The 27,364-nt window shown below is 48.0% G+C and overlaps 2 protein-coding genes across 2 annotated transcripts in view; both read left to right on the top strand.

Moving 5' to 3' along the window:
• The window catches only part of fer1l6 (fer-1 like family member 6), a 79,071-nt gene that overhangs the window by 26,532 nt on the left and 25,175 nt on the right, over window positions 1-27,364 (top strand). Inside the window, exons 19-23 of the mRNA XM_088315113.1 lie at window positions 19,146-19,265; window positions 19,335-19,487; window positions 19,565-19,736; window positions 27,044-27,168; window positions 27,264-27,364. The exon at window positions 27,264-27,364 is cut by the window's right edge and continues 34 nt beyond it. Of these exons, the coding sequence (XP_088171239.1) occupies window positions 19,146-19,265; window positions 19,335-19,487; window positions 19,565-19,736; window positions 27,044-27,168; window positions 27,264-27,364 (671 nt within the window). The remainder of the gene's footprint in view (window positions 1-19,145; window positions 19,266-19,334; window positions 19,488-19,564; window positions 19,737-27,043; window positions 27,169-27,263) is intronic.
• LOC148323122 (uncharacterized) lies at window positions 13,572-14,949 on the top strand. Its single transcript, XM_088315112.1, has one exon. It carries the CDS (start codon window positions 13,777-13,779, stop codon window positions 14,626-14,628), a length of 852 nt encoding a protein of 283 aa, XP_088171238.1. The 5' UTR covers window positions 13,572-13,776; the 3' UTR covers window positions 14,629-14,949.

Below are 27,364 nucleotides of genomic sequence, written 5' to 3'. Positions count from 1 at the left end.
TCAATCGGATGCCTCAGGGAGTAACTAATGCTCCCAGCACTTTCCAACGAGTCATGGAAAAATGCATGGGATCGCTAAATCACAAAGAAGTGCTGGTATTCCTGGACGAGTTCATTGTTTTTTCCAATACCCTAGAGCAGGCATCACTAAATGGCGGGCCGCGGTCCGGATCCGAACCGCGCGATGGTTCGGACCGGATCCATGACCAATCTATGATGAATTTTTTTCAGGGCGTATTTGCAAACGTTGGTGCTGCAATTCTAGTTAATACGGAAAAGGCGTCACTGATTTGAGCCAATCAGATCTTTTGTTTACGATTCACTGCCAATTGCACAGCAGAACGGAAGAGAGTGCTGCTGACAGTATGCCTTGCTAAAAAGTTAGCAAGGTCGATGCGTGTTGTTTTAAATGAATGGACGCAGAAATTTAGTTTCGTTCTGGCTGCAGCCGATTCAAAACCAGTGCATCATATGCTCCGAAACCGTTGCAACATTGCGAAGCGCCACTACGAAACAAAGCACCGCCCTTTTTTGCAAAGTTATCCGCTGAAGTTTGAGGTGAGCTCACGCAAAAACATCGAACTTCAAGTGCAGTATAACAGATTTTTACATTTTCGTTTAGAGCCCAGCGGCATGCAAACGAATGTTCACTAAAAGTATCATGGATTTTGGGGAAACATAAAAAAAACAATCAGTGATGGGGAAGTTGTGAAGGAGTGCTTAAATACGGTTGCACAAACATTATTTAAAGGAAAACACAAAGGCCAGATGTGTGAAATAATCTACCAAATCCCAATGGCCCTGACTCCGTTCCAACCCAGAATTAAGTCACTGGCAGGGCAGTCACAAACTCATTTTTCTCATTAAGAGAAGTTAAAAAAAATATTCAAAAGGAAAGGTGGTGTCAAAGCTCATTTTGAATTAGTTTTTCATGAGGTCAGCCATTTTTATTGATTGTGTACTGAACATGTTGACCTGTTTTACTTGAATAATCAGGCTTTCCGTCTTTTTTTAGGCTGATAACTCTTTGATTTAAGAAAAAAAAGGTAAAAGATGTTAACGCAATGCTTAGCACTTGATAGAATTCTGCAGGAGATATTTTACTGTTGTTTTCTGGAAGTGGCAAACTTAAGTTCCTGGAGCCACATTTTCTTGAATGTTTGACTGGCAAAGGTGTTTAATGGGAACATTGCTAAATATTTAGTATATAAGTGCGCTCTGTTGAAAATCACTAAATATTGAAATTATATAAAAAATGTGAACATAGGCTAGACATTAAGGGAAGTTGGACTTTGGTTCGGACCTTTTAATTGGAAGAAATTTTCGTCGTGGACCTCTGTGACTTTTAATTGAATACCTCTGCCCTAGTCAAGTCAAGTCAAGTCAATTTTATTTGTATAGCCCTTAATCACAGACAGTCTCAAAGGGCTTTACATAGCCACAATCGACATCCCCGATCTTAACCCCCAGGAGGGCAAGGAAAAACTCACAAAACCTCATTAGGGGAAAAGTGAGAAACCCTGAGAAGGGACCACAGATGGGGGAATCCCCCTTCCAGGATGACCAGGCTGCAATGGATGCCAACTGGGCAACATTTGACACATACAATGATGCTATGCAATAATAGATGAGATAATATAAGAGGCAATTGAATGAAGTGCTGCAGGAAGATGACTTCAGTGGAGTGGGTCCTCATCCAAGGTCGTAATATCCATGGCAGCATATCCGAAGATGAGCCTTCGATCTTGTACCAGTCAGTTGGTGTAAATTCAGTACAGCCACTTCCAAGTGAATCGCCATCACCTAATTCGGGGAATTGGGAACAGAAAAGAAAGAACAGAAATAGCAAACAGGCCAACAAGTAGTTCAATGAAGTGCTGAAATATAAGGAAATCAGAAAAGGCGCTGCATGAAGACGACTTCGGCAGAGCAGGTCCCTTCCCGGTTCGTCAGTGCCATAATCTTCAAAGCATGTCCCCATCACCTAATTCCCAAGCAGGGGAAGGAGGGGGCAGAAAAGAGAAGAACCGGCAGTAAACAGGCCAACAAATAATTAAATTAGATGCTAAAGTATATAAATAAATTGATCAAATGTCGCGCGGCAGGAAGACGACATCACTGGAACAGGTGCATGCCCAGTTGGTCAATGCCTTAAACTTCCTAGTGGGTCACCGTCACCTAATCCCCCAGCCGGGGGAAAAGGGGGCAGAAAAGAAAACAAAAGAGAAAAAAAAGCGGTAGTAAACAGGCCAACAAATATTTCAGCTAAATGCACAAGAGTATAAATGCGTCTTTAATAGTGTTTTGAACATTTCTACTGAAGTGGCGCCTCTAATATCTGAGGGTAGTGCATTCCAAAGCATTGGTGCCCGAATAGAGAACGCTCTAGAACCTACGGACTTCTTTTTGGCTCGCGGGATCACTAAAAGACCAGCATTTTGTGAGCGAAGGTTTCGGCACGGAACATATGGTACCACGAGGTCAACGAGATAGGAAGGTGCTAAGCCGTGCAATATTTTAAAAGTAAGTAGCAGAACTTTAAAATCACATCTCAAGTGGACCGGAAGCCAATGCAAATTGGCTAATATCGGGGTAATATGATCAAACTTTCTCGTCTTAGTTAATAGTCTAGCTGCTGCATTTTGAACTAACTGCAGACTTTTAATACTAGACATGGGGAGACCCGAGAGCAAAGCGTTACAATAGTCGAGGCGAGACGTAACAAACGCATGGATTAAGATTTCCGCGTCACACGTTGATAGAATTGGGCGAATTTTAGCAATGTTACGCAGATGAAAAAACACAGTTCGAGTAATATTTTTAATGTGCATTTGAAATGACATAGTTGCGTCAAATATGACACCGAGATTTTTTGTTGAATCCTTTTGGGTAATATTACATTTATCGATATTCAGAGTGGTGTCTTTGAAAAGGTACCGATGACGCGCTGGTCCAATGATGAGCATCTCGGTTTTATCTGAGTTAAGACGCAAAAAATTGAAAGACATCCATTGTTTAATTTCGGCAAGGCACGACTCTCATTTATAGCAGTCGCGCGGATTCGTTATATCCAACGGCATGTATAATTGCGTATGATCAGCATAACAGTGAAAACTAATGTTATATTTCCGTATAATATCACCAAGCGGTAGCATATAGATGCTAAACAATAGAGGTCCAAGTACCGATCCCTGCGGAACTCCACATGTGATCTTACAAAGATCGGAAGTCGTATTGCCATGAATTACACGGTGCGTCCTCTCCGACAGATACGAATTAAACCAAGAAAGCGCTGAACCTGAAATGCCAACACACGTTTCAAGGCGTTTTAATAATATGTTATGATCAACGGTATCAAAAGCGGCACTAAGATCGAGTAAGAGTAATATTGATGAGGTGTCGGCGTCCAAAGCTATGAGAAGATCATTAGTAACTTTAGCAAGGGCCGTCTCAGTAGAGTGGTCGGCTCTAAAACCCGATTGGAAAGGTTCAAATTGATTATTAGCAGTCATATATTCATTAAGTTGCTGCGCTACGACTTTTTCAAGAATTTTTGCAATAAACGGAAGATTTGAAACCGGCCTATAGTTGTTGAGACTCTCTGGGTCAAGGTTTGGTTGCTTAAGTAACGGTCGGATAACGGCGGTCCTAAAAGCTGCTGGTACTACACCCGTGGTAAGTGATAGATTAATTATATTTAAAACAGACGGTCCTAGGGTCGTAAACAGTTCTTTAATTAGTTTGCCAGGAAGCGGATCGAGCACACAAGTTGTCGGTTTTGCCGCACTAACCAATTTTGTTAGGCTCTCAAGAGATATTTTTTTAAATTGACATAAGGTTATCGGACAGTCATCAGCCCTAATGTCCCTATTAACACCATTTATCGCGGAATTCGACGGAATTTTAAGAACAGTGTCTTTAATCTCATCACGAATACATTCTATCTTCTGAGTAAAAAATTGCATAAAATCGTGAGCTGAATAGGAAGAGCTATCCGAGGTTGGTCGCTGTTGCGTTAGCATTGCTACGGTATCAAATAAATATTTAGGGTTGTTTTTATGTAAGACAATTAATCTAGAATAATAATTAGTTTTGGCTAGATTAAGCGCTTCTTTGTATATTAGTAAACTATCGCACCATGCCTGACGGAAGACCTCAAGTTTGGTTGCACGCCATTTGCGCTCAAGCTTCCTACAAGATCGTTTCAGTACGCGCGTTTCCTCTGTAAACCACGGAGTAAGCCTCTTTGGACGAGTTTTAGTTTTTAAAGGCGCGACGGAGTCAAGCGCATTTAACAAAGCGACATTAAAGTTGTTTGTGAGATCATCAATCGTACCAATATAATTAGGAAACGAAGCAGTTGCTAAAGGGAGTAGCTCAGAGAACGCAACGATGGTTGAGGAGCTAATGTTACGGCTGCTATAATTTTGATTATGGTCAGAACGATGACAGTGAGCCAAGACTTCAAATTTGATAAAGTAATGGTCAGATATAGCACTGGTATATGGTAATACAATTATTTTTGAAGATGCTAAGCCTCGGGTTAATACCAAATCTAGCGTGTTGCCATTTATATGCGTTGCTTCATTTATTATTTGCGTGAAACCAAACATATCAATGATTGTCCGAAACGCCACGGTAAGTGGTTCCGACGGGAGATTCATATGAATGTTGAAGTCGCCCATGATAAGTATATTATCCGCATGAGTTACTAAATCAGCTACGAATTCAGAAAATTCATCTAAAAAGCCGGAGTAAGAGCCAGGTGGACGATAAAGAACGGCAAGATAAAACGGCAGCTCGGCTGAGGATCGCATAATGAGAACTTCAAATGTTTTAAAGGAATTGCTAAAACGAGGACTAAGTTTTAGGTTAGATTCAGAAATGAGGGCTACACCCCCGCCTTTCTTTTGAGGGCGCGCAACATGCGAGCTCACGAAGTTTGGAGGCGAAGCCTCATTTAGCGGTAAAAACTGATTCGGTTTTAACCAGGTCTCGCAAAGACCAATCATGTTAAGATTATGGTCTCTAATAAGGTCATTAATTAACAAGGCTTTCGATGAAAGCGATCTAATATTTAAAAAACCGAGTTTCAGTAAAATAGGTCTATCTAAGTTATTCCGCGCAACAGGACTCCTGGTCATAATATTAAGGAGATTGCCTTGCCTAGGTCCCGGATTGTACCTCGAGCGACTATAAACGCGGCGAGAAATTCTGACGGTCGGAATCCGATAGTTATTTACCAGCTTTCGAGTGCTATTATTTTGAGAGAACGGCTCGTCGTCAATAAAACCGACCGAGGAGGAATGCTTAAACCCATCATGTATTGCCACCTCAGTAGAAATTATATCAGTATGAGATGTAACAGCGTATGGTGTGTAGCGCTCAAATCTAGAAGAAAAGCTATGTGTGTTGTCTAAGTCTAGCATCGCGCTAGTTAGCTCTAGCCTTACAGACTCCATACCCTTCCTTACAGGCTCACTATTCGCCTGCAGCCCGACCTGCTCTAATATGAATAGTCATGGAAGGCTCAAACAATAATCTATGTTTCTAGAAAGAGTGATGGCGCCTTCCCAGTTAGGGTGAAGGCCGTCCATCCTCAGCAGGTCGGGTCGGCCCCAGAAAGAAGGCCAGTTATCTATAAACTGCAGTCCCTGCTCACTACAAAAACTAGCCAGCCACTTATTTAGCGAGAATAATCTACTAAACCTCTCATCATTGCCTCTCGCAGGCAAGGGGCCAGAGACAATTACTCGATGCCGACTCATCTTTCTGGCGAGATCACAAGTCCTTGCTATGTTTTTCTTTGTGATCTCTGATTGCTTCATCCTAGTGTCATTGGAGCCAACGTGTATCACTATATCTGAATAGCTAGCGTTGTTTGCACTGCGCTGGTGTATAGGTGTCTTGCGCGCTAGCTCCATAAGATTAGCTTCTATGTCGGATGCTCTGGCCCCAGGAATACACATTACTGTGGCTGGATTTTCAAGTTTAATGTTGCGGGTAATGGAGTCACCTATCACTAAGGTGCGGGAGCCATGAGACCGAGGTGGAATGGAACTGCTATGTGTCTTAACAGGCTCACCGCGATTAGCAAGCCGTTTACGGCCAATGCTAACCAGAATAGCAGGTTGGCTACAACCCGTGCTAACAGTCGTGTCCGCCACGTTTACGCTTACCACATTACTCTGCTCTAGCTGGCGGACACGTCCCTCTAGCAGGGAGAGTCTTTCCATGAGAATGGTGCAAGTGTTGCATGTGGTGGTGCACGAAACCATAGTTGCGTTTACTCGCTCGGTGGATAAAAGCGGAGGAAAAGATGTCGCGCCGAAAGTGACGTCCTGTCGCGCCGAAAGTGACGTCTCCTCCTCCATGATCAAGGATTAGCAACGTGTGAAATGTCAGATGAAGTTGTCGTGAACCTAGAGCAACATGAGGAAAGGCTTTTCAAAGTGCTGAACCGATTGAGGGAGTTTGGCCTCAAATTGTCTCAGGAGAAAATGTCACTTCTTTATGAAGGCTGTGAGATACCTAGGACTCATAGTTTCAGAACATGGTATAGAAACTGACCCCTAAAAGATTGCTGCACTAACAACGTGGCCGCGTCCAAACAAGATCTCAGAGTTTAAATCATTCCTTGGCTTTACAGGATACTATAGGTTTGTTAAAGACTACTCCAAGATTGCTAAGCCATTAAACAACCTAATGCTGGATATGTTTTTCCAAAGAAAGTAAAAACGGGTGCTCCAAAGGTCAAGAGCCATTTTCTCGTGCTGAATAGATGATTCCTTTTCATGAAAAATGGACACCCTCATGTGAGGAGGCATTTAAAACCCTCATTGGACGATTAACATCTACACTTGTGTTGGGATTTGCTGACTCCAAAAAGTCCAACATACTCCACACAGACGCCAGTTCACCTGGACTCTGAGCTGCCCTGTATCAAGAGCAAGACGGTCAACTGAAAGTCATCGCATAAGCCAGTCGAGGGTTGTCTAATTGTGAACGCAGGTACCCCGCTCACAAGCTTGAGTTCCTCAGTCTTAAGTTGGCAATCACTGATAAATTTGTGGATTACCTAGCTGGAGTTGAAATCATTGTGCTGACAGACAATAATCCTCTGACCTACATTTTGACCTCTGCCAAACTGGACGCCTGTGGTCATAGATGGCTTGCTGATTTGTCCAATTTCAATTTTAGCATCCGATACAGAGCTCGCAAAAGAAATCAAGACGCAGATGGGCTGTCAAAACATGTTCATGCTCCTACAGAAGATGACGAGAGTGCGGTGATTGAGGATGAACGGGTCGACAGTTTATGTCCAAGTTTTTGAACGATGGAAATGAGGAATCTTTCCCAAAAGAGGCTGTCAAAGCCGTTTGTGAGAGACATCAGCTCGACACATTCTCTAGAATGGAAGAAAATTGTGAACGCTCATCAGCTATTGTGAAATGCAATTTCCCTTCAGTATGCACAGTCCGACTTCTTCCCTGGATCTGACACACTTTCCAGAATGTCTCATCATGATTGGGCTGTGGAGCAGAGAAGTGATCCAACAATCAACAGAGTAATAGACATTATCCAAGAAGGAAAACGCCTGACTTACCGTCTTCGACAAAAAGAGTCAAGGGAGGTCCGGTTATTGCTCAGAGTTCAAGACCAGCTGATATTACAAGATTAAGTCTTGTACAGGGCTCGTTCTCCTAAAGAAGTACGTACAGAAACATCACACTGGTGAGTCTCCATGATAATGTCGGTCATTTGGGGTACGAGAGGACTGTGGATTTGGTATGTGGACGGTTTTATTGGCCAAGAATGTGTTCTGATGTTGAGGAAAAGATCAGGAGATGTGAAAGGTGTCTCAGACACAAGGCGAAGGCAGAGAGGACTGCTCCCCTTATCAACATAAGAACCACCAGGCCACTGGAGTTGGTGTGCATGGACGACCTCTCTTTGGAGCCAGATAGCCGTGGTACAAAGACCATACTTGTGATAACCGACCACTTCACAAAATATGCGGTCGCAGGACCCACCGAGGACCGAAAAGAGAAGACAGTGGCCAAGGCACTGTGGAATAATTTCCTGGTATACTTTGGCATACCTGAGCGCTTGCATAGCGATCAAGGTTGCAACTTCGAATCAGCAGTCATCAAAAGTCTCTGTGACCTCTTGCGAATAAAGAAATCAAGGATGACACCCTACCATCCGCGTGGAAATCCAGTAGAATGTTTCAATCGGACTCCGCTGGCAATGTTTGCGACCATTGAGGAAGAAGATAAAGTAAGGTGGCGTGACCATGTTCAGCCATTGGTCCACGCTTATAACATCACAAAAAACGACACGACTGGATTTTCCCCTTACCAGTTAATGTATGGGAGACACCCAATCTGCCTTTTGATGTAGCTTTTGGATTACATCCAGAAGGAAGAAGGAAAGTCTCACACAGTGACTATGTGAAAAACCTCAGGGAAACACTGGAGGAGAGTTACAGACTGGCTGTCGAGCATAGTGACAAAACAGCACTACGTAACAAACAGGTATGACTTGAAGGTCAGAGAATCCACCTTACAAGTTGGTGATCATGTTCTGGTAAAAAATGTTGGCATTTGAGGAAAACACAAACTTGCTGACAAGTGGAGTCAAATGGTCTACAAAGTGGTGAAACACATAATTTACTCTCCAGTATATGAGGTGACTCCACTCACCTCCGAAGGTCCAGAGTGGACATTGCACCGAGATTTGCTCCTACCTTGAAGCTTCAAAGTCTGTTGATGTCGACGAAGTCTCTCCGACTGTTCAAAGGCAAGCATCTGACAAACTCTTCCAGAATAACCCAGGTCCTGAAGTTGAGGAGGCAGATCATCTGCATGACAGTGATGAAAAGATGGAATTCCAGTTCCCATCAGTAAATCAAGATGGATTTACTGTTGTGTATGACATGCCCAAGCCTGGGACTAAGCCAGCCCCGCAATCGGCTGTGGATCTCAAAGGGTGAAATCTTAACCCTACCGCTGAGGAGTTTTGTCCCCAACAAGTAAGTGAAGAGGAACACTCAATGAGTTCTCCTGGCTCAAGCGTGGAGGCGAATGTGGATATTACCTTCGCTGCTGACCCTTTGCCTGTGGATGGAAATTAACAACCCCCGTGAGCCGTCACCTTACCGTGGTGGAGGGGTTTGCGTGTACCAATGATCCTAGGAGCTAAGTTGTCGGGGGCTTTTGCCCCTGGTAGGGTCACCCATGGCAAACAGGTCCTAGGTGAGGGTCCAGACAAAGCACGGCTCACCACACCCCCTTATGAAGCACAACATTTTTGGACCACGTTTTCCCTTGCCCGGACGCGGGTCACCGGGGCCCCCCTCTGGAGCCAGGTCTGGAAGTGGGGCTCGTCGGCAAGCGCCTGGTGGCCAGGCCTGCACCCATGCACAGCCCGAAAAGGCAACATGGGTCACCCTTCCCATGGGCTCACCACTTGTGGGAGTGGCCAAAGGGGTTGAGTGCCATGTGAGTCGGGCAGTGGCAAGAGGCAGGGACCTTGGCGCTCTGATCCCCGGCTACAGAAACTAGCTCTTGGGACATGAAATGTCACCTCTCTGGCGGGGAAGGAGCCTGAGCTGGTGTGCGAGGCAGAGAAATTCCGACTAGATATAGCTTGGGCTCTGGTACCAGTCCTCTTGAGAGGGGTTGGACACTCTTCCACTCTGGAGTTGCCCAAGGTGAGAAACGCCGAGCAGGTGTGGGCATACTTATTGCCCCCCGGCTTGGCGCCTGTACATTGGGGTTCACCCCGGTGGACGAGAGGGTAGCCTCCCTCCGCCTCAAGGTGGGGGGACGGGTACTGACTGTTGTTTGTGCTTATGCACCAAACAGCAGTTCAGAGTACCCACCCTTTTTGGAGTCTTTGGAGGGTGTGCTGGAGAGCGTTCCCCCTGGAGACTCCCTCGTTCTGCTGGGGGACTTCAATGCTCATGTGGGTAATGACAGTGAGACCTGGAAGGGCATGATTGGGAGGAATGGCTCCCCCAAATTGACCCCGAGCGGTGTTCTGTTACTGGACTTTTGTGCTTGACATGGATTGTCAATAACGAACACCATGTTCAAACATAAGGGTGTCCATATGTGCACTTGACACGAGGACACCCTAGGCCGCAGTTCGATGATCAACTTTGTAGTCGTGTCATCGGAGACTCCGGAGGCAGCTGACAAGTACCGACTGCCCAAGCGGAATACGGCTTCGGTGGTTGCCCAAGCAAAAACTCGGGCGTAGCCATGATCTCCAACTCTGACTGGAGTGGTTCGCAGCCGAGTGTGAAGCGGTTGGGATGAAAATTAGCACCTCCAAATCTGAGACCATGGTTCTCAGTCGGAAAAGGGTGGAGTGCCCTCTCCAGGTCGGGGAGGACATCCTGCCCCAAGTGGAGGAGTTTAAGTATCTTGGGGTCTTGTTTACGAGTGAGGAGAGGATAGAGCGAGAGATCGACAGGCGCATCGGTGCAGCGTCCGCTGTGATGCAGATGCTGTATCGGGCTGTCGTGGTGAAGAGGGAGCTGTGCCAAAAGGCGAAGCTCTCAATTTACCGGTCGATCTACGTTCCTACCCTCACCTATGGTCATGAGCTGTGGGTCGTGACCGAAAGAACAAGATCTCGGATACAAGCGGCTGAAATGAGGGTGTCTGGGCTCTCCCAAAGAAATAGGATGAGAAGCTTGGCCATCCGGGAGGGACTCTATGTCGAGCCGCTGCTCCTCCACGTAGAGAGGAGCCAGAGCAGGTGGCTCGGGCATCTGAGTAGGATGCCTCCTGGACGCCTCCCTGGTGAGGTGTCCGGGCATGTCCCACCGGCGGGATGCCCAGAGGACGACCCAGGACACGCTGGAGAGACTATGTCTCCCGGCTGGCCTGGGAACGCCTGGGCATCCCTCCGGCAGAGCTGGAAGATGTGGCTGGGGAACGGGAAGTCTGGGCTTCCCTGCTGAAGCTGCTGCCTCCGCGACCCGACCCCGGATAAGCGGCAGATGATGTATGGATGGATACCTCAACTCCCAAAACAAACTTACCTGCTCATGTACCTGTGAATGAAGGTCAGGCAGTGTGCAGTGAATCAGATAGAACAGAAATTGAAAAACCAGGACTGACCAGCCAGACAGAGAAAGTAACGAGAGAAGACTGGTGAAACTGTTGCAGTGGAGAATGTATTGACAAATCCTCTTTCTACTCAGGATGAAGCACTATCAGAGGCCAGATGGCCAACCAGACCTAGAAAGAGCCTAATAGGTTGTCATACAAAACCCTTGGAAATCCTTGAGAACTGTTTTGTAGTGCTTTAAAGTAGTCACTAGATGGCACTTTATGTCCCCGTTATCCAGGCAATACGGCAATATGGACGTTGCATGCTGATTGTTACGCAGTTAGAAAAAGGACGATTCGAACTGTATCACTATGCAGCCTTAAGAGGAGCTGAGGATATTTTAGCAAAGAATACTGATATATTTCGTATTTTTTGAGTCCATTCAATGAGACGGCGTTGAGGGAGGGTTCCGGATTTCTCTGACCGGAGGATTTCTTTCGCTTGTTGTGATTTACTCCGATTGTTTTTTTTTTAGTGCTGGATCTACATCCTGAAACCGCGTTGATCGCACCCAAGGTCCCTGTCTGATGCAAGACAGGATTTAGACCATCTTAAATCTTCATCTTTCTGGAGCTTGACACCTGGACCAGACTGCACAGCTATATACACTTACATACACACATACATTCTACCCGGGTAGAACACACACACACACACACACACCCACACGCCCCCCCCCCCTCACACACACACAAACTGAACTAACGAAAGGACATTTACATGAGTCTCGAGCAGCGATGCGCGATGAAGGGACAATTTCCGTTTTCATTTTGTAATTTCTTTGACAAAGATTGTCACTTTGTTTTTTGTATTTTGTGAAGAAATTACATTTCTGTGTTCACCGTTTCATATTAACCTTCGCTTGCTCCTTGAGTTGAACCTGAATATATTAGTGAGTTATTGCACTTGTTGATAAATATCTTCTAATTAGTTATATATACATTTCATTTGTTACATAGTCTCATACATACTCCCCCCGACCCCCTTCTTACATATATATTAGAGGTGTCAGAAAAACGCGTTATTAATGGGATTCATCCAACCGCCTTTTAACGCCGTCAATTTTTTTAACGAGCAATTAAGACTCATCTTGGCCTAATAAACAATGCAGTACGATGACAAAGCGCTGACGCTGGAAAAACTCCAACACATTATCAGATCTTGCAAGACCGGAAAAAATTTATCAAGCATGCAGAATTTAGGACACGACTGCATGGTTTTGTTGTGTGGAGTTTTCGCCGGTTTATAGAACTAAAAGCATCATGGCGAGTGGTAAAAATGACGCAAATTCAATTCCAAAGTTTTTTTTGTTTTTTTTTAAAGTTACCTAAAGGTGTCATTGATAAGCGCAAAGTAATTTGTGTGTATTGCCATCGTGCATTGAACTACCATCGCAGCACGTCCTGTTTAAAATATCGTTGATGCAAATTCTCGAGCCCCTTGTCAAACCCAGGCATCCATGGATAATTTGCGACAGAAATCAATGGATGAATCAACTAAAAAGAGACTCGCCGAAGCCATAGCTAAGTGGGTGGCCACTGCGTGTCAGCATCGTGGAGGACGAAGGTCTGGCTGAAATAATTCGCATTGCGTCCAACGACTGCACTTACGAATTGTCCTCGAGATACACCATTGCAACCCGCATTCAAGACTTGCAGGAAGGGAGAAGGCGGAAGCAGTCGCGCTCACCGGTGAATAGTGGACTTCTCTCAGTAACCACAACGGCCTCGGTGTGACAGCCCATTATTTTGACCCATTTTATTTGCACTTTGTTGGCATTTTATTTTTATTATATTACTCCAATTTGATCCCTTAGAAAGGCTGTTGAGATGCTGTTTGGTGTGACTTTGTTTGTGTGAGTCGAATCCAATGCTTTGTTTTTTTTCAATTAAAAAAAAAACAGTATTTGCATAAAAACAAAAAAATCAATTCTTGAAAATGTGGCGACGATGATGGGGAAATGTAGAGAGCTGGTTGACATGATGCGGAGGAGGAACGTGGACATACTATTGATTCAGGAGACCATGTGGAAAGGGAGCAAAGCTAGAAGTTTAGGAGCAGGGTTCAAGTTGTTCTATCATTGTATAGATAGGAAGAGAAATGGAGTAGGGGTTATTGTGAAATAGGAGATGTTAGGAATGTCCTGGAAGTAAAAAGAGTTTCAGATAGAATGATGAGCCGGAAGCAAGGAATCCAAAGTGTGATGTTCAAAGTTGTTAGTGGGTATGCGCCATAGGTAGGTTGTGAGCTGGAGGAGAAGGAGAACCTTTGGTTGGACCTTGATGAAATGATTGAGCGCATCCCTAGAAATGAGAGAGTTGTCATTGGAGCAGACTTCAATGGACATGTTGGGGCAGGAAACAGTGGTGATGAGGAGGTGATTGGCAGGTTTGGGATCCAGGAGAGGAACGCAGAAGGACAGATCGTGGTTGACTGCAAAAAGGAAGGAAATGGCTGTTGTGAATACTTTCTTCCAAAAGAGGCAGACACATAGGGTGACCTACAAGAGTGGAGGTAGGAGTACACAGGTAGACTACACCTTGTGTAGACGGTGTAATTTGAAGGTGATCAGTGACTGCAAAGTAGTGGTAGGTGAGTATGTAGCCAGACAGCATAGGATGGTATTTTATAGGATGACTCTGGTGGACAAATGACAAAGAGGAAAAAGGCAGAGCAGAGGACGAAATGGTGGGAGTTGAAAGGGGAAGAGTGTTGTATGACCTTCAGGAAGGAGTTGAGACGGGCTCTTGATGGTCAGGAGGAGCTTCCAAATGACTGGACAACTACAGCAAATGTGATCAGGGAGACAGGTAGAAAAGTCCTTGGTCTGTCATCTGGAAGGAAAGGAGATAAGGAGACTTGGTGGTGGAATGAGGAGGTGCAGAAATGTATCCAGAGAAAAAGGTTAGCTCAGAATAAGTGGGACAGTGAGAGGACAGAAGAAAGTAGACATCAATACAGGGACATGCAGCGGAAGGTGAAAGTAGAAGTGGCAAAGGCCAAACAAGGGGCTTACGATGACTTGGATGCAAGATTGGACAGTAAGGTGGGAGAGACCGATCTATACAGGTTGGCAAGGCAGAGAGACAGAGATGGGAAGGACATGCAGCAGGTTAGGGTAAGAAAGCATAGTGATGTAAGAGTGGTGACAGATGCCAGTAGTGTGATTGGAAGATGGAAAGAGTACTTTGAAGAGTTGATGAATGAGGAAAATGAAAAAGAACAAAGAGATGAAGAGGGGACTGCTCTGTACCAGGACGTAGCAAAGATCAGGAAGGATGAAGTAAGAAGAGCATTGAAGAGGATGAAGAGCGGAAAGGCACTCGGCCCTGATGATATACCTGTGGAGGTATGGACGTGTCTCGGAGAGGTAGCAGTAGAATTTGTGATTGGGTTGTTCAACAGGATCTTAGACAGTGAGAAGATGACAGAGGAATGGAGGAATAGTGTACTTGTGCCCATTTTTAAGAACAAGGGAGATGTGCAGAGTTGTGGCAACTAGGGCTGCACGATATTGGAAAGAAAATGACATTGCGATTTTTGGGGAGGCTGCGATGTACATTGCAATATTAAAACTAGAACATTTTTCACGAGATGACTCAAATATCTCTGTTTGAGAAGACTTTGCTTTGTTTATTATACAGCCCTGGGATGGCCACTTGATAGAAATATGTGCGCCACGGCATTTTATACCTTTTGTCTAGCATGCGGATCATTTTTTTTAAACCTCTCTTTCGTGACGGAGTTGTTTCACTTTCACTTTCGCCCCGTGAAAAGTTCTTCCATTCGTGATTTGTCGTGCTGTTTGGACTTCTTATCAAAAGGTGTTATAATAAAGGCGTCTGTCATTGTTTTTTCGAGAAGATGGTTTTACATCGGGTCCCACTAATGAGTCTGAACTGGTTATAAAGGGGCTTGTAATAGCGATTCAAATGGTCGAAAAGGTTTGTTGTATTACCTCGTGTTGCAGCAACAACGGCGAGGTACTGTCTGCAGAGGGTTTTTTTGTGTGTTGTATACAGTGAAACCCCGCTACTTCGCGGTTCACCTTTCGCGGGTTCAGTGCTTCGCGGGTCTAAAAAATATTCAAAAATTAAAAACTTTTTTGCCCGGGCACGATCGATCGGGGCTCTCCATTCGCTCCGCTCCGCGGGGGCATTGTAGTTTCGCCGATCGGCACGACGGGGCGCTGGAGCGGTTAGACGGCCGGCGTGCGCCGAAGAAGAGCGTGGGCGAAGAGGAGAGTGGACGAAGAAGAGCACGTTCCCCCGGGCACGATCAGGGGCGACGTTTCGCGCGGTTCGGACCATACCAGAGCTCCGGCCGGCGTGCGTGGCAGTTAAGCCGAAGAGGAGCACCTTCCGCCCGGGCACGAGCGGTGCGACATTTCGCTCCGTTCGGGACCGTACGAGAGCTCCGGCCAGCGTGCGTGGCAGGTAAGCCGAAGAGGAGCACCTTCCGCCCGGGCACGAGCGGGGCGACATTTCCCTCCGTTCGGGACCGTACGAGAGCTGCGGAGGAGGCCGGCCGGCGTGTGTGGCAATTACGCCGAAGAGGAGCACCTTCCGCCCGGGGCACGAGCGGGGCGAAATGAAACCGAGTTCAACCGTACGGAGACACGCTTCGGGGGAGCAGGTCCGGCGTGCGTGACAATTAAGCCGAAGAGGAGCACCTCTTCCGTCCGGGCACGAGCAGAGCGCGAGGCTGTCAGTTATGAATGAATAAATGAATAAATAAATAAATGAAGAATGCCACCTTTCATTTCACAGGGCACACCGGACGGCGTACCAGCAGGTAAAAGTCGAAGTAATTAAATAAATACAAAAAGAAGTAATTGAATAAATACAAAAATAATGGCTGGGGAATAAAAAATAATAAGTTTTAATAATAATTTGTTTTTTTTTGTTATAACATTAATTTCTCTCTCTCTCTCTCTCTCTCTCTCTCTCTACCCATATTCTATATGGTGTACTGTATACAGGGGGGTATACTGTATACCTGTATAGGTTTTTTTAAGCATTTTTGAAGGGGCGCCGCTACTTCGCGGATTTTCAGTTTTCGCGGGTGCTCTCGGTCCCCATTAACCGCGACAACCGGGGTTTCACTGTATTCCTTTTTATGGCCGAAATAATTCAAAATTTCGGATGTTGACTTTCTTTTGGGTACTAACTACTGCTGCCGTCGTCTCTTCCATGTCGCCTGTTTGTGTTTTCAGAGCGCACAGAGTGGAGGGGCTGGGGGAGTGGCCAGTGACTGGCAGGAGGGAAGGAGTGATCGAGACAGGCTTAATAGAGCATACAATAGCTTGCTGTTTCTATGAAGCGAAATAAATTTTGCGTGCTCTAAGAAAAAAAAAAAAGACAAAAACATCGCACGTCCTACGATGTGACAATTGCGCATGCGCACATCTCAATCGCGATATTCAAACCGCACATCGTGCAGCCCAAGTGGCAACTACAGAGGAATAAAGCTGATGAGTCACACAATGAAGCTATGGGAAAGATTGGTGGAAGAGACTGAGGGCAGAGGTGAACATCTGTGCGCAGCAGTATGGTTTTATGACAAAAAAAGAGTACAACAGATGCAATATTTGCTTTGATAGAGAAGTACAGAGAAGGCCAGAAGGCACTGCATTGTGTCTTTGTAGATCTGGAGAAAGCTTATGACGGAGTGCCCAGAGAGGAACTGTGGTTCTGTATGAGGAAGTCTGGAGTAGCAGAGTAGTATGTTTAAGTGGTGCAGGACATGTATGAGGACTGTAAAACAGTGCTGAGGTGTGCTGTTGGTGTGACGGAGGAGTTCAAGGTTGAGGTGGAACTACATCAGGGGTCAGCTTTGAGTCCCTTCTTGTTCGCTATGGTAATGGACCGGATGACAGACGAGGTTAGACAGGAAGCTCCATAGACCATGATGATTGCAGATGACATTGTTATCTGTAGTGAGAGCAGGCAACAGTTGGAGGAGAAGCTGGGGGCATGCAGGTTTGCCCTGGAAAGGAGGGTGAAGTCGATTGCCGTAACAAGACAGAGTAACTGTGTGTAAATGAGAGGGACCCAAGAAAAAGAGTGATCTTACAGTGATGATGTAGGAGAAACCTGAACAAAAGGGCAGCTGTCCACAATGTCGTAGTCTGTCCTATCATTCATGTTATTGCAAGCAAGAAACGTCACAGATGTCCCTCCTCTGACATTGTCGATTAGACGTGTTGCTATGACATCTTTCATTGGTCTGAGGTGATGCCTCTGGCAGTGATCCCTTATTCGCGTGAGTACTGGCAAGCTAGCATGCGCGAGCTAGCATGCGCGCGAGCAAGCTTGAGCGAGCTAGGTTGCGCCTCGTAGTCCGGCGCGCCCATTATGAGTATTAAATACGGAAATAGCACCCTCAACTGGTGTTGCGGCCTTTGATACAGCGCATCTTATGGCTGTAAAAATATGGTAAGTATCTGGGGTTAACAGTCCAGAGCAATGGCCAGTGTGGAAAAGAAGTGAAGAGGCGTGTGCAGGCTGGCTGGAACGGGTGGAGAAAAGTGTCAGATGTCATGTGCGATAGAAGAGTTTCAGCTAAAATGAAAGGAAAGATTTATAGAACTGGAGACAGTGCCACTGAAGAAACGACAGGAGGCAGAGCTCGACGTGGCAGAGAGGAAGATGCTGAGGTTCTCTTTGGGAGTGACCAAAATGATCAGTAATGAGTACATCAGAGGGACAGCGCATGTTAGGGGCTTTGGAGATAAAGTCAGAGAGGCCAGACTGAGAAGGTTTGGACATGTCCAAAGAAGAGATATATTGACAGAAGGGTGCTGAGTTTCCAAGTGCCAGGCAAGAGGTCTAGAGGACGAGCTAAGAGTTTATGGATGTACTTAAGAGGACATGAAAGTAGATGGGGTGAGAGCAGAAGATGCAGAGGACAGGGTTAAATGGAGGCAAATGATTCGCTGTGGCGACCCCTGAAGGGAAATGCCAAAAGGAAAAGAAGATTTTGTGACAGTCAGTTAGAACAGACCAGTATATATGTACGTAAGAAAGCTGGACAAAAGGACAGCTGTCCACGATGTCGTAGTCTGTTTTATCATTCATGTTATTGCAAGCAAGAAACATCACAGTTTTTGACAACAGTCTCTGCAAAAAAAAAAAAAAACACACTGCCCAAAGCACACCACTCACATCTCTCAAAACAGCCGTCTGATTGACAGAGGCTGATTGGCTCCCAGAATCCATTGCAGTAATCTTTTTGTGTTGTTTTTATTTCTTTTTGGGATATGAATGTTTTGTGTTGTTATTTCTTTGTTTCATTGTTTGCTTTGTATGCTGTTCAGTGAAAGTTTTGGTTTTGATTTAAAACCGTGACTCTAAGGAGTGTGTTGAATGGTGACGTTGCTGATTTGCTATGTTGTCATGAGAGTTCTTATAACATCTGTAAAGCTGCTTCTGGCAAAGATGCCTGGCTCTGAATGAGAGCTAGCATGTGCCAGTTAGCATGTGTCTTGCAGTACGGCGCGCCCAGTGTATGTGTTAAATACAGAGATAGCACCCACAACCACAACTGACGCTGCGTCTTTTGATACGGCACGTCTTCTGGCCGTGAAAATACAGTGTATATATATATATATATATATATATATATATATATATTGCGGGTGAAAACTTCAATGATAAATGATCACAAATTAACAGTAAGAAGTAAAGACCAAAAACACTCAACCAACTAATGGCAAAGATTTTTTTTAAATATTTGGAGATGTCACGCATGTAAAAAGATGGCCAGGATAAAACATAAAAAAACAGTGATCAATTATTGTTTTTGATAACTTCACAACACTTATGGGAATGCCACTCACTTCACATAACTTGCAATGTGTATTCTTACTTTTCATTTCACACTTTCTTACCACCCACTTTCATAACAAGAGTAAATGCCCATCGCCCTCCCAATAAAGAAAAAGACATGCATAGATGTAAGCTCTCTCTGAACTGGCTGAGGTATTTGCCTGAGGTCTTTTCTACATGCATGTTGCAGGAAAGTATGATCGGAGATGGACAGTCTCTGCTAGAGAGGAAGAGGAAGTCAGATGGCATGAAAGAAGCGCTCCAGGATGCAACAAAACTCACACAGAAACTACGCTTTCTGGTGGATGAGGTACAGAATACATTGTTCTCAATTGAAAACAATTAACAGGTGTTTTAATAACATACCTGTGACATGCAGCCTCAACATACAGTGCCAGACATCTTTGTGTGGCTGTTGAGCAACAACAAGCGCGTGGCATACACTCGGCTCCCAGCCAGAGATGTCATCTTCTGCAGCGATTGGGAGGCCCGAGGAGTCCACTGTGGAAAGATAGTAACACTCTTCCTCAAGGTAGAAAACTTGCACGCTACATGAAACAGTCTTGGCAAAAAATAATGACGTGTGCATGTCTGTGTGTATGTTTTCAGCCGCCGGGGAAGCGTGTGACAGGCTTTTCTGTGCAGGCCAAAGTGGATGTGTATTTGTGGTTCGGATCCGACGTGGACTCTGTTCACATGCTGGATAACTTGCCTGAAGGCTTCAGTGATATTGCTGGGGGCGTTGATGCCAACAGCCCCCCAACTCACCTGACTTGTACAGGTGAGAGGGTATTATGGATTCTTTTAATTATTACATTGTTTTTTTTTAAGGTGGACACACGCTGGGGGTGCACAGTAGAGACGTCTATTCAATATATAGAGAAAAAAAGGCTTGATGTATATGTATGTATCTATCTATCTATCTATCTATCTCTCTCTCTCTATCTATATATATATATAAATATATATATTTATTTTTTTTCATTTTGAATTCAGCTGTAAATGGTAGACCTCTACTTTTTAAAGCTCAAAATGTGTTAATATCTCTCATTATTGAGAAATAAAGGCTTTTAAGTCACGATAATAGTCATAAATTGACAACATATTCACCCAAAATCAAATAAAACTTGTTTGCTCATTCTGATTGGTGTAGTACATGTCAAACAGAGGCCTCTAACTATGACACCTAAAATTTTCAGGAGATGTCTTCATTTGTAATTAAGAGATATATAAATGCCTGGATTAGTCCAGAGTGGACCCTACTTCCTGAAGACAGCTGGATAGGTTTCGGCACCCCGAAACCCTTGTGAGGAGAATCGGTTCAGATAAAGGATGGATGGATGGATATATCAATAAATGTGACTAATGTGTGTAAAAGATTCATAAAACTGCTTCATCTATACTTCCGCAGTGTGAGCTCGCCTGTTTTCTGAAGCTGAGCCATGATTGGCTTTTATCTGGGCCCCTGAGCAACTATGATGCCATTTTCAGTTGACAGAAAGTGACAAAATACCCGAGATGGCTAAAACGGGTCGATTTTGCTGCTTAACTCAGATTCCACAAACACAATATTAATCAGAATGACGTGTTTAGAATAATGGGACTGTTTAGAACATATTCTTGTTCAGAAATATTTTGGGTTGACTTCCCTTTTAAAGACATCTGTTGCGGTTCGGGGAACCGTGAGCTGGGGAAAAAGGACCCAAGAGCGATCGGGGTGATGTGAATAGGATTTATTGAATGAGGATGTGAGGGAGCAGCACGATCGGGAGCCGGCACCGGAGAGCTGGGAGTGGAGCGACGCGGCGGGTCGGGAGCGACCGCGGGAACGGCGATTGGCTGGCAGGCGGGGAGACGGCGAGCGCTGGAAGCGGGAGGCGGGCTGGCGGAGAAGCAGCGGGAGCGGCGCGGAAGAGGCAGGCGAGTGGCGTGGTGGGGGGAGAGCAGGCGAGGCGAACGCTGATCAGGAACGCGGAGATGGGCACGGGCAGCTCGGGTTCGGACGGGCACTGGACGGCTGGAGGGAGAACAAGACGACACAGAAGTCAGACGGAAACGAGCGACGAGACGATCGGGCGAACTTGCAGCGTGCAGGGACATGAGCCAATACCACGTAGGAAACGGGATAATCCGGCGTCTGGCTCCTGGCGCGGCTGGGTCTTATCCTGGTGTTGATTACTGTTGATGAGCAGCAGGTGCGCAGGAGCCGACGCCCTCTCAAGCCGTAGGCGTGCCTGGCTGGAACTGGCAGAGAACTGTAAACAATAAACATCTCGCCCGAGCCCCCCTAAACCCGACCCACCACAGTACCCCCCCCTCAACGGACGCCTCCTGGCGTCCTACCCGGTCTATCCGGGTGTAAGGCATAGAAGTCCCGGATCGGGGAATCACTCAGGAAGAGCTTGCGAGGGATCCAGGAGCGCTCTTCTGGGCCATAACCCTCCCAGTCCACCAAATACTGGAACCCCCTCCCTCGGCGCCTCACATCCAGCACCTTGGAGACCGTAAATGCCGGGTGATCGTCGATAATCAGGGGGGGTGGAGGGGAGATGGTCGGACGTGAAAAGTGGGATGGATTTTCAGGGAGTCGGGAAGCTTGGGCCTGACGGAGCACGGGTTGATAATCTTATCGATGGGGAAGGGACCGATGAACCGAGGCGACAGCTTACGTGATTCGGTCTGCAGCGGAAGGTCGCGGGACGAGAGCCAAACCATCTGGCCGGGGCTGTAGTCTGGGGCCGGAGACCGATGGCGGTCGGCCAAGCGCTTGTTCCTCTGCGCCGCACGAGTGAGCGAAGACGGAGGGGACAGCCACGGCGTGCTCCTGTTCTCTGAACAGAGGGGGTTGGTAACCAAGACAGGCCATGAATGGGGACATACCTGTAGCGGCGCAGGAGAGGGAGTTGTGGGCGTACTCTATCCAGGGCAAGGCCTCGCTCCATGACCCGGGGTTACGGGCCACCACGCACCGCAACGCCGCCTCCAGGTCTTGGTTAGCTCGCTCGGTCTGCCCGTTTGTCTGTGGGTGGTAGCCGGAGGAGAGGCTAGCCGTGGCACCCACCGCCTTGCAGAACTCTCGCCAGACTTGTGACGAGAACTGGGGAGCACGGTCGGAGACGATGTCTACTGGGATACCATGGAGTCGAAAAACGTGCTGGGTAAGAAGTTTGGCCGTCTCCAAGGCGGAGGGCAATTTGGGAAGGGGAAGGTAGTGTACGCACTTGGAGAAACGGTCGATGATTGTTAGGATGACGGTGTGCCCGTTGGAGGGGGGAAGCCCGGTGACAAAGTCCACAGCGATGTGGGACCATGGACGGCTCGGGATGGGCAGGGGACGGAGGAGGCCGGTCGGAGCCGAGTGAGAGGCCTTACCTCGGGCACAGACCGAGCAAGCCAACACAAATTCGCGGGTGTCTTTGGCCATGCTGGGCCACCAGAAATGCTGTTGTAGGAACCGGAGGGTGCGGGTAACGCCCGGATGGCAGGTGAGTGAGGACGAGTGCCCCCATTGGAGAACCTGAGACCGCACGGCGTCGGGTACGTACAGGCGGTCGGAGGGGTCAGGCCGAGGGTCGGGTTGCTGCTGCTGGGCGTCCCTCACGGTCTGCTCTATCTCCCAGGCGGCCGCACCCAGGAGGGAGGAGGCGGGCAGGATGGGTTCGGGCGTCTCAGGGCTGGCGGGAGGCGCGAACAGGCGGGAGAGAGCATCGGCCTTGCCGTTGTTGGAACCGGGTCGGAACGAGAGGGTGAAATTGAAACGGCTTAGAAAAAGGGACCAACGAGCCTGGCGAGGGTTCAACCTTTTGGCGGACTGCAGGTAGGCCAGGTTCTTGTGATCTGTCCACACAAGGAAGGGGATCGTGGTGCCCTCTAACCAGTGTCGCCACTCTTGGAGAGCCCACACCACCGCCAGCAGTTCGCGATTCCCGACGTCGTAGTTTCTCTCGGCCGTAGACAGGCGCCTGGAAAAGAAGGCACAGGGGTGAACCTTCTGGGAAACGGGATCCCGTTGGGAGAGGACGGCTCCTGCTCCGGTGTCGGAAGCGTCCACCTCGATGATGAACTGCTGGGAGGGATCGGGGTGTTTGAGCACCGGAGCACTGGTGAAGGCCTCCTTGAGAAGGGCGAAAGCGTGAGACGCCGCCGGAGTCCATTGGAACGGGGTGGACGTGGAGGTGAGCGCGGTGAGAGGACTGGCCACTTTGCTGTAATTACGGATAAAGCGGCGGTAAAAATTGGCAAACCCCAGAAAACGCTGCAGCTCCTTGCGGGTGGCGGGCGTGGGCCAATCTACCACCGCTTGGATCTTGGCGGGGTCAGGCTGGAGTTGTCCCTGGGCGATGATGTACCCCAGGAAGTGCACCGAAGGAACATGGAACTCGCACTTCTCGGGTTTTACAAACAGGCGGTTCTCTAGGAGGCGCTGGAGAACTAGACGGACGTGTCGGCGGTGATCTGGGAGAGAGCGGGAAAAAATGAGGATGTCATCCAGGTAAATGAACACAAAACGATTCAGCATGTCGCGAAACACATCTGTCATCAGGGCTTGGAAAACTGCTGGTGCGTTGGTGAGCCCGAAAGGCATAACAAGGTACTCAAAGTGCCCCAGGGGAGTGTTGAACGCCGTCTTCCACTCATCGCCCTCTCGGATACGTACCAGGTGGTAGGCGTTGCGGAGGTCCAGCTTGGAAAAGATCTGGGCCTCGCATAGGGGCTCGAAGGAGGGGTCGATGAGGGGAAGTGAGGTCTTATTTTTTATGGTTATTTGGTTGAGGGGCTTGAAGTCTATGCAGGGGCGAAGCGAGGAGTCCTTCTTCTTTACGAAGAAGAACCCAGCTCTCAGGGGGGATGAGGAGGGCTGAATAAGCCCGGCGGCCAGCGAGTCACGGATATAGGTCTCCATAGCCTCCTTCTCCGGTCTGGAGATATTGTACATATTGTTGGGAAGAGGGGCCCCAGGGAGAAGGTCGATGGCGCAGTCGTAGGGTCGATGGGGAGGAAGGGTACGGGCGAGGTCCTTGCTGAAAACCTGGGCGAGGTCGTGGTAGTCGGAGGGCACGGAAGAGACGTCGGGAGGGGTAGGAGCGGGAGACGGAGATGAAGGAGCCGGGTCCGCGGAACGCAAGCAATGAGAGTGGCAGAATTCGCTCCATCCGGTGATGGAACACCTCCTCCAGTCTATGGCCGGGTTGTGTGTTTGGAGCCACGGGAACCCCAGCACCAAGGGAACCTGGGGTGAGTTAATGATGAAGAGCTGGTTGGACTCTCGGTGGTTGCCGGACACGATGAGGGTCAGGGGGGTGGTCTGCTGGGAGACCTGGGCGATCAGGTGTCCATCCAGCGCCACCACCCGCCGGGAGGAAGCGAGAGGTTCGATGGAGACTCCTAATTGCCGCGCCAAGGCAAGATCCAGGAAACTCCCATCGGCTCCCGAGTCGACCAGAACCGGGACAGGGAAGGATTGGTGTCGCCAAAAGATTCGTGCAGGAACCGACATCCGGGGGGAAGAGCCCGTCGCTGATGCGAGAAGGCTCGCCGTTGGGCTCTCGGTCAACGACGAGCCTGATCTTTTGGCTTGGCGGGGCAAGTGGCGAGGAAGTGTCCGGAGTTGCCACAGTAAAGGCACAGCTGCTGGGCCAGGCGGCGCTGACGCTCCTGTGGGTCCAGAAGGGTCCTCCCCAACTGCATGGGTTCCACCGGGCCCGCGGGGGGCTTAACCGGACCGGGAGGGCTGGCCTCGGCGCAGGGCGCGGCAGGACGTGCGACTGGCCTGGTCGGGCGCCGCGACCGGTCGGCCTGCCGGTCCCGTAAACGGTTGTCGACGTGAATGGCTAGGACGATTAGTTCCTCCATGGAGGAGGTCTCGTCGCGGACAGCCAGTTCGTCCCTGAGGGAGTCGGTCAGCCCGTTAAGGAAGACCTCACGGAGAGCGGGCTCGTTCCACCCACTTTCGTGAGCCAGAATGCGAAAATCGACTGAGAACTCGGCTGCCGAACGGGAGCCTTGTCGGAGAAGAAGCAACCTCCGGGACGCTTCGCGTCCTTTTACGGGGTGGTCAAACACGCGCCGCAGCTCTTGGCAGAATTCGGGGTAAGATGACATTGCCGGCGATGAAGCCTCCCACAATGCCGTAGCCCATTTGGCGGCGCGACCGCGGAGCAGGTTGACCATGTAGGCGATCTTAGCCCGGTCGGAGGAATAACTAAGGGGCTGCAGGTCGAAGACAAGCGAGGTGCTAAGCAGGAATTGGCTGCAAGAGCCTAAATCCCCGGAGTAGGGTTCTGGCGGGGGAACATGAGGTTCCCTGCTGACCGGGAGTGACGTCACGGAAGTGGGGGGAGCCGGGGACGAACCCCCGGGGGAGCAGGAGGAGGGAGCGAGTGAACCCACCTGGGTGAAGAGGTGCGTAAATTGGCGGTGGAGTGCCTGTAAAGAGTCCGTAAACTCCTGGAACATCCTCTCATGGCGCCCAAGCTGTTCCTCTTGGCGGGCGAGCACCTCCTTGAGGGGATCCGGGGTCGCTGGGTCCATTGGAGTGGCCGGATTATTCTGTTGCGGTTCGGGGAACCGTGAGCTGGGGAAAAAGGACCCAAGAGCGATCGGGGTGATGTGAATAGGATTTATTGAATGAGGATGTGAGGGAGCAGCACGATCGGGAGCCGGCACCGGAGAGCTGGGAGTGGAGCGACGCGGCGGGTCGGGAGCGACCGCGGGAACGGCGATTGGCTGGCAGGCGGGGAGACGGCGAGCGCTGGAAGCGGGAGGCGGGCTGGCGGAGAACCAGCGGGAGCGGCGCGGAAGAGGCAGGCGAGTGGGGTGGTGGGGGGAGAGCAGGCGAGGCGAACGCTGATCAGGAACGCGGAGATGGGCACGGGCAGCTCGGGTTCGGACGGGCACTGGACGGCTGGAGGGAGAACAAGACGACACAGAAGTCAGACGGAAACGAGCGACGAGACGATCGGGCGAACTTGCAGCGTGCAGGGACATGAGCCAATACCACGTAGGAAACGGGATAATCCGGCGTCTGGCTCCTGGCGCGGCTGGGTCTTATCCTGGTGTTGATTACTGTTGATGAGCAGCAGGTGCGCAGGAGCCGACGCCCTCTCAAGCCGTAGGCGTGCCTGGCTGGAACTGGCAGAGAAATGTAAACAATAAACATCTCGCCCGAGCCCCCCTAAACCCGACCCACCACAACGTCCTCATTAACACATAGAGACAGATTTCGGAACAATATTTGAGCGATATAGGCCTTTTCTCTACATATGAAAAGTCATCGATCTTTGAGTTTAGCTCATGGAGAATGGGAGCAAAAATAAGTGTTAATTTATTTATTTATGGAACAAAAATACAATCTATCTATCTCTCTATCTATAGATATACCTTTCGCTCGTAGACTGCTGGGATAGGCTCCAGCACCCTCTCCTGTACAGGATAAGCGGTGTGGATAATGACGTGACATAAATAAATATTGTAAAGTAATTATCTAAATTATGATTGCGTCAGTCACACTTTAGCAAGTACGTTATTTATTGACGTGGTGATGTCATTTAGTAAAAAGTTGAGCAATTATGCAATTAGGCTAATATTATTATGAACATGCTTGAATTGATAACTAGATTTTTTTTTTTGATAAGATGTATCGCAGATGAGATGAGATTTATTTTGACTCCTGTTACTTTCAAAGTCCATTTAGAGAGAAACGGTGTGGAAATGTTGACAATGTTGGCAACAAATTACATTTTGGTGTAATTCTGGAAAAAAGGGCTTTTCTAGGATTTGTTTTTCTTTTCCACTGTCCTTATTCTCTCAGTCGATCGATACAGTATACTTTGTAATATATGACACGTATTGAGAGCATTCAGGCATCAGGTTGTACAATTTGAGGTTGATAAAAATTATTGTTTTGGGGCCTTGGTGGAGATCTTCACTCTACTTCATGACATGATAGTGTATTGCTCCTGTTTTGCCTCTTGAGTGTTCATTTGTGTCTGAGTGAGTGTGTGTGTGTGCGTGTGGGGGTGTGCGTGCGTGTGTGGGGGTGTGTGGGGGTGTGCGTGCGTGTGTGTGTTGATGCGTTTCTGTTTGCAGAGCAGCATCAGTTCCAGTTACGATCCCACATGTATCAAGCTCGCGGGTTGATTGCAGCCGACAACTCGGGCCTTTCTGACCCTTTTGCTCGGGTCACATACTTGTCACACAGCCAGACCACCAATGTAAATAATAAAATAACATAGGACTATCTTCTGCAGCTACGTATGTTGTTCGCAGTCAGCATACAGTACTTGTCTTTATTTATTATGTGCATCAGGTGATCAGTCAGACTCTCAGCCCTACATGGAATCAGTGCTTGCAGATGAGTCACATCGTGCTGAGTGGAGATCTTCAACACATCCAAGAGGAACCACCAAG

Source organism: Idiotropiscis lumnitzeri, chromosome 14 (assembly GCF_059441095.1).
Source record: "Idiotropiscis lumnitzeri isolate Australia: NSW breed Sydney's pygmy pipehorse chromosome 14, RoL_Ilum_1.0, whole genome shotgun sequence".
NCBI classification, from domain to species: Eukaryota; Metazoa; Chordata; class Actinopteri; order Syngnathiformes; family Syngnathidae; genus Idiotropiscis; species Idiotropiscis lumnitzeri.
The sequence above is the reverse complement of the archived record's forward strand: the minus strand, read 5'-3'. Positions and strand labels throughout refer to the sequence as shown.

What these genes read in the sequence shown, in the direction of transcription:
- LOC148323122 (XM_088315112.1), top strand. Translation starts at nt 13,777, where the DNA reads ATGACAAAGAGGAAAAAGGCAGAGCAGAGGACGAAATGGTGGGAGTTG.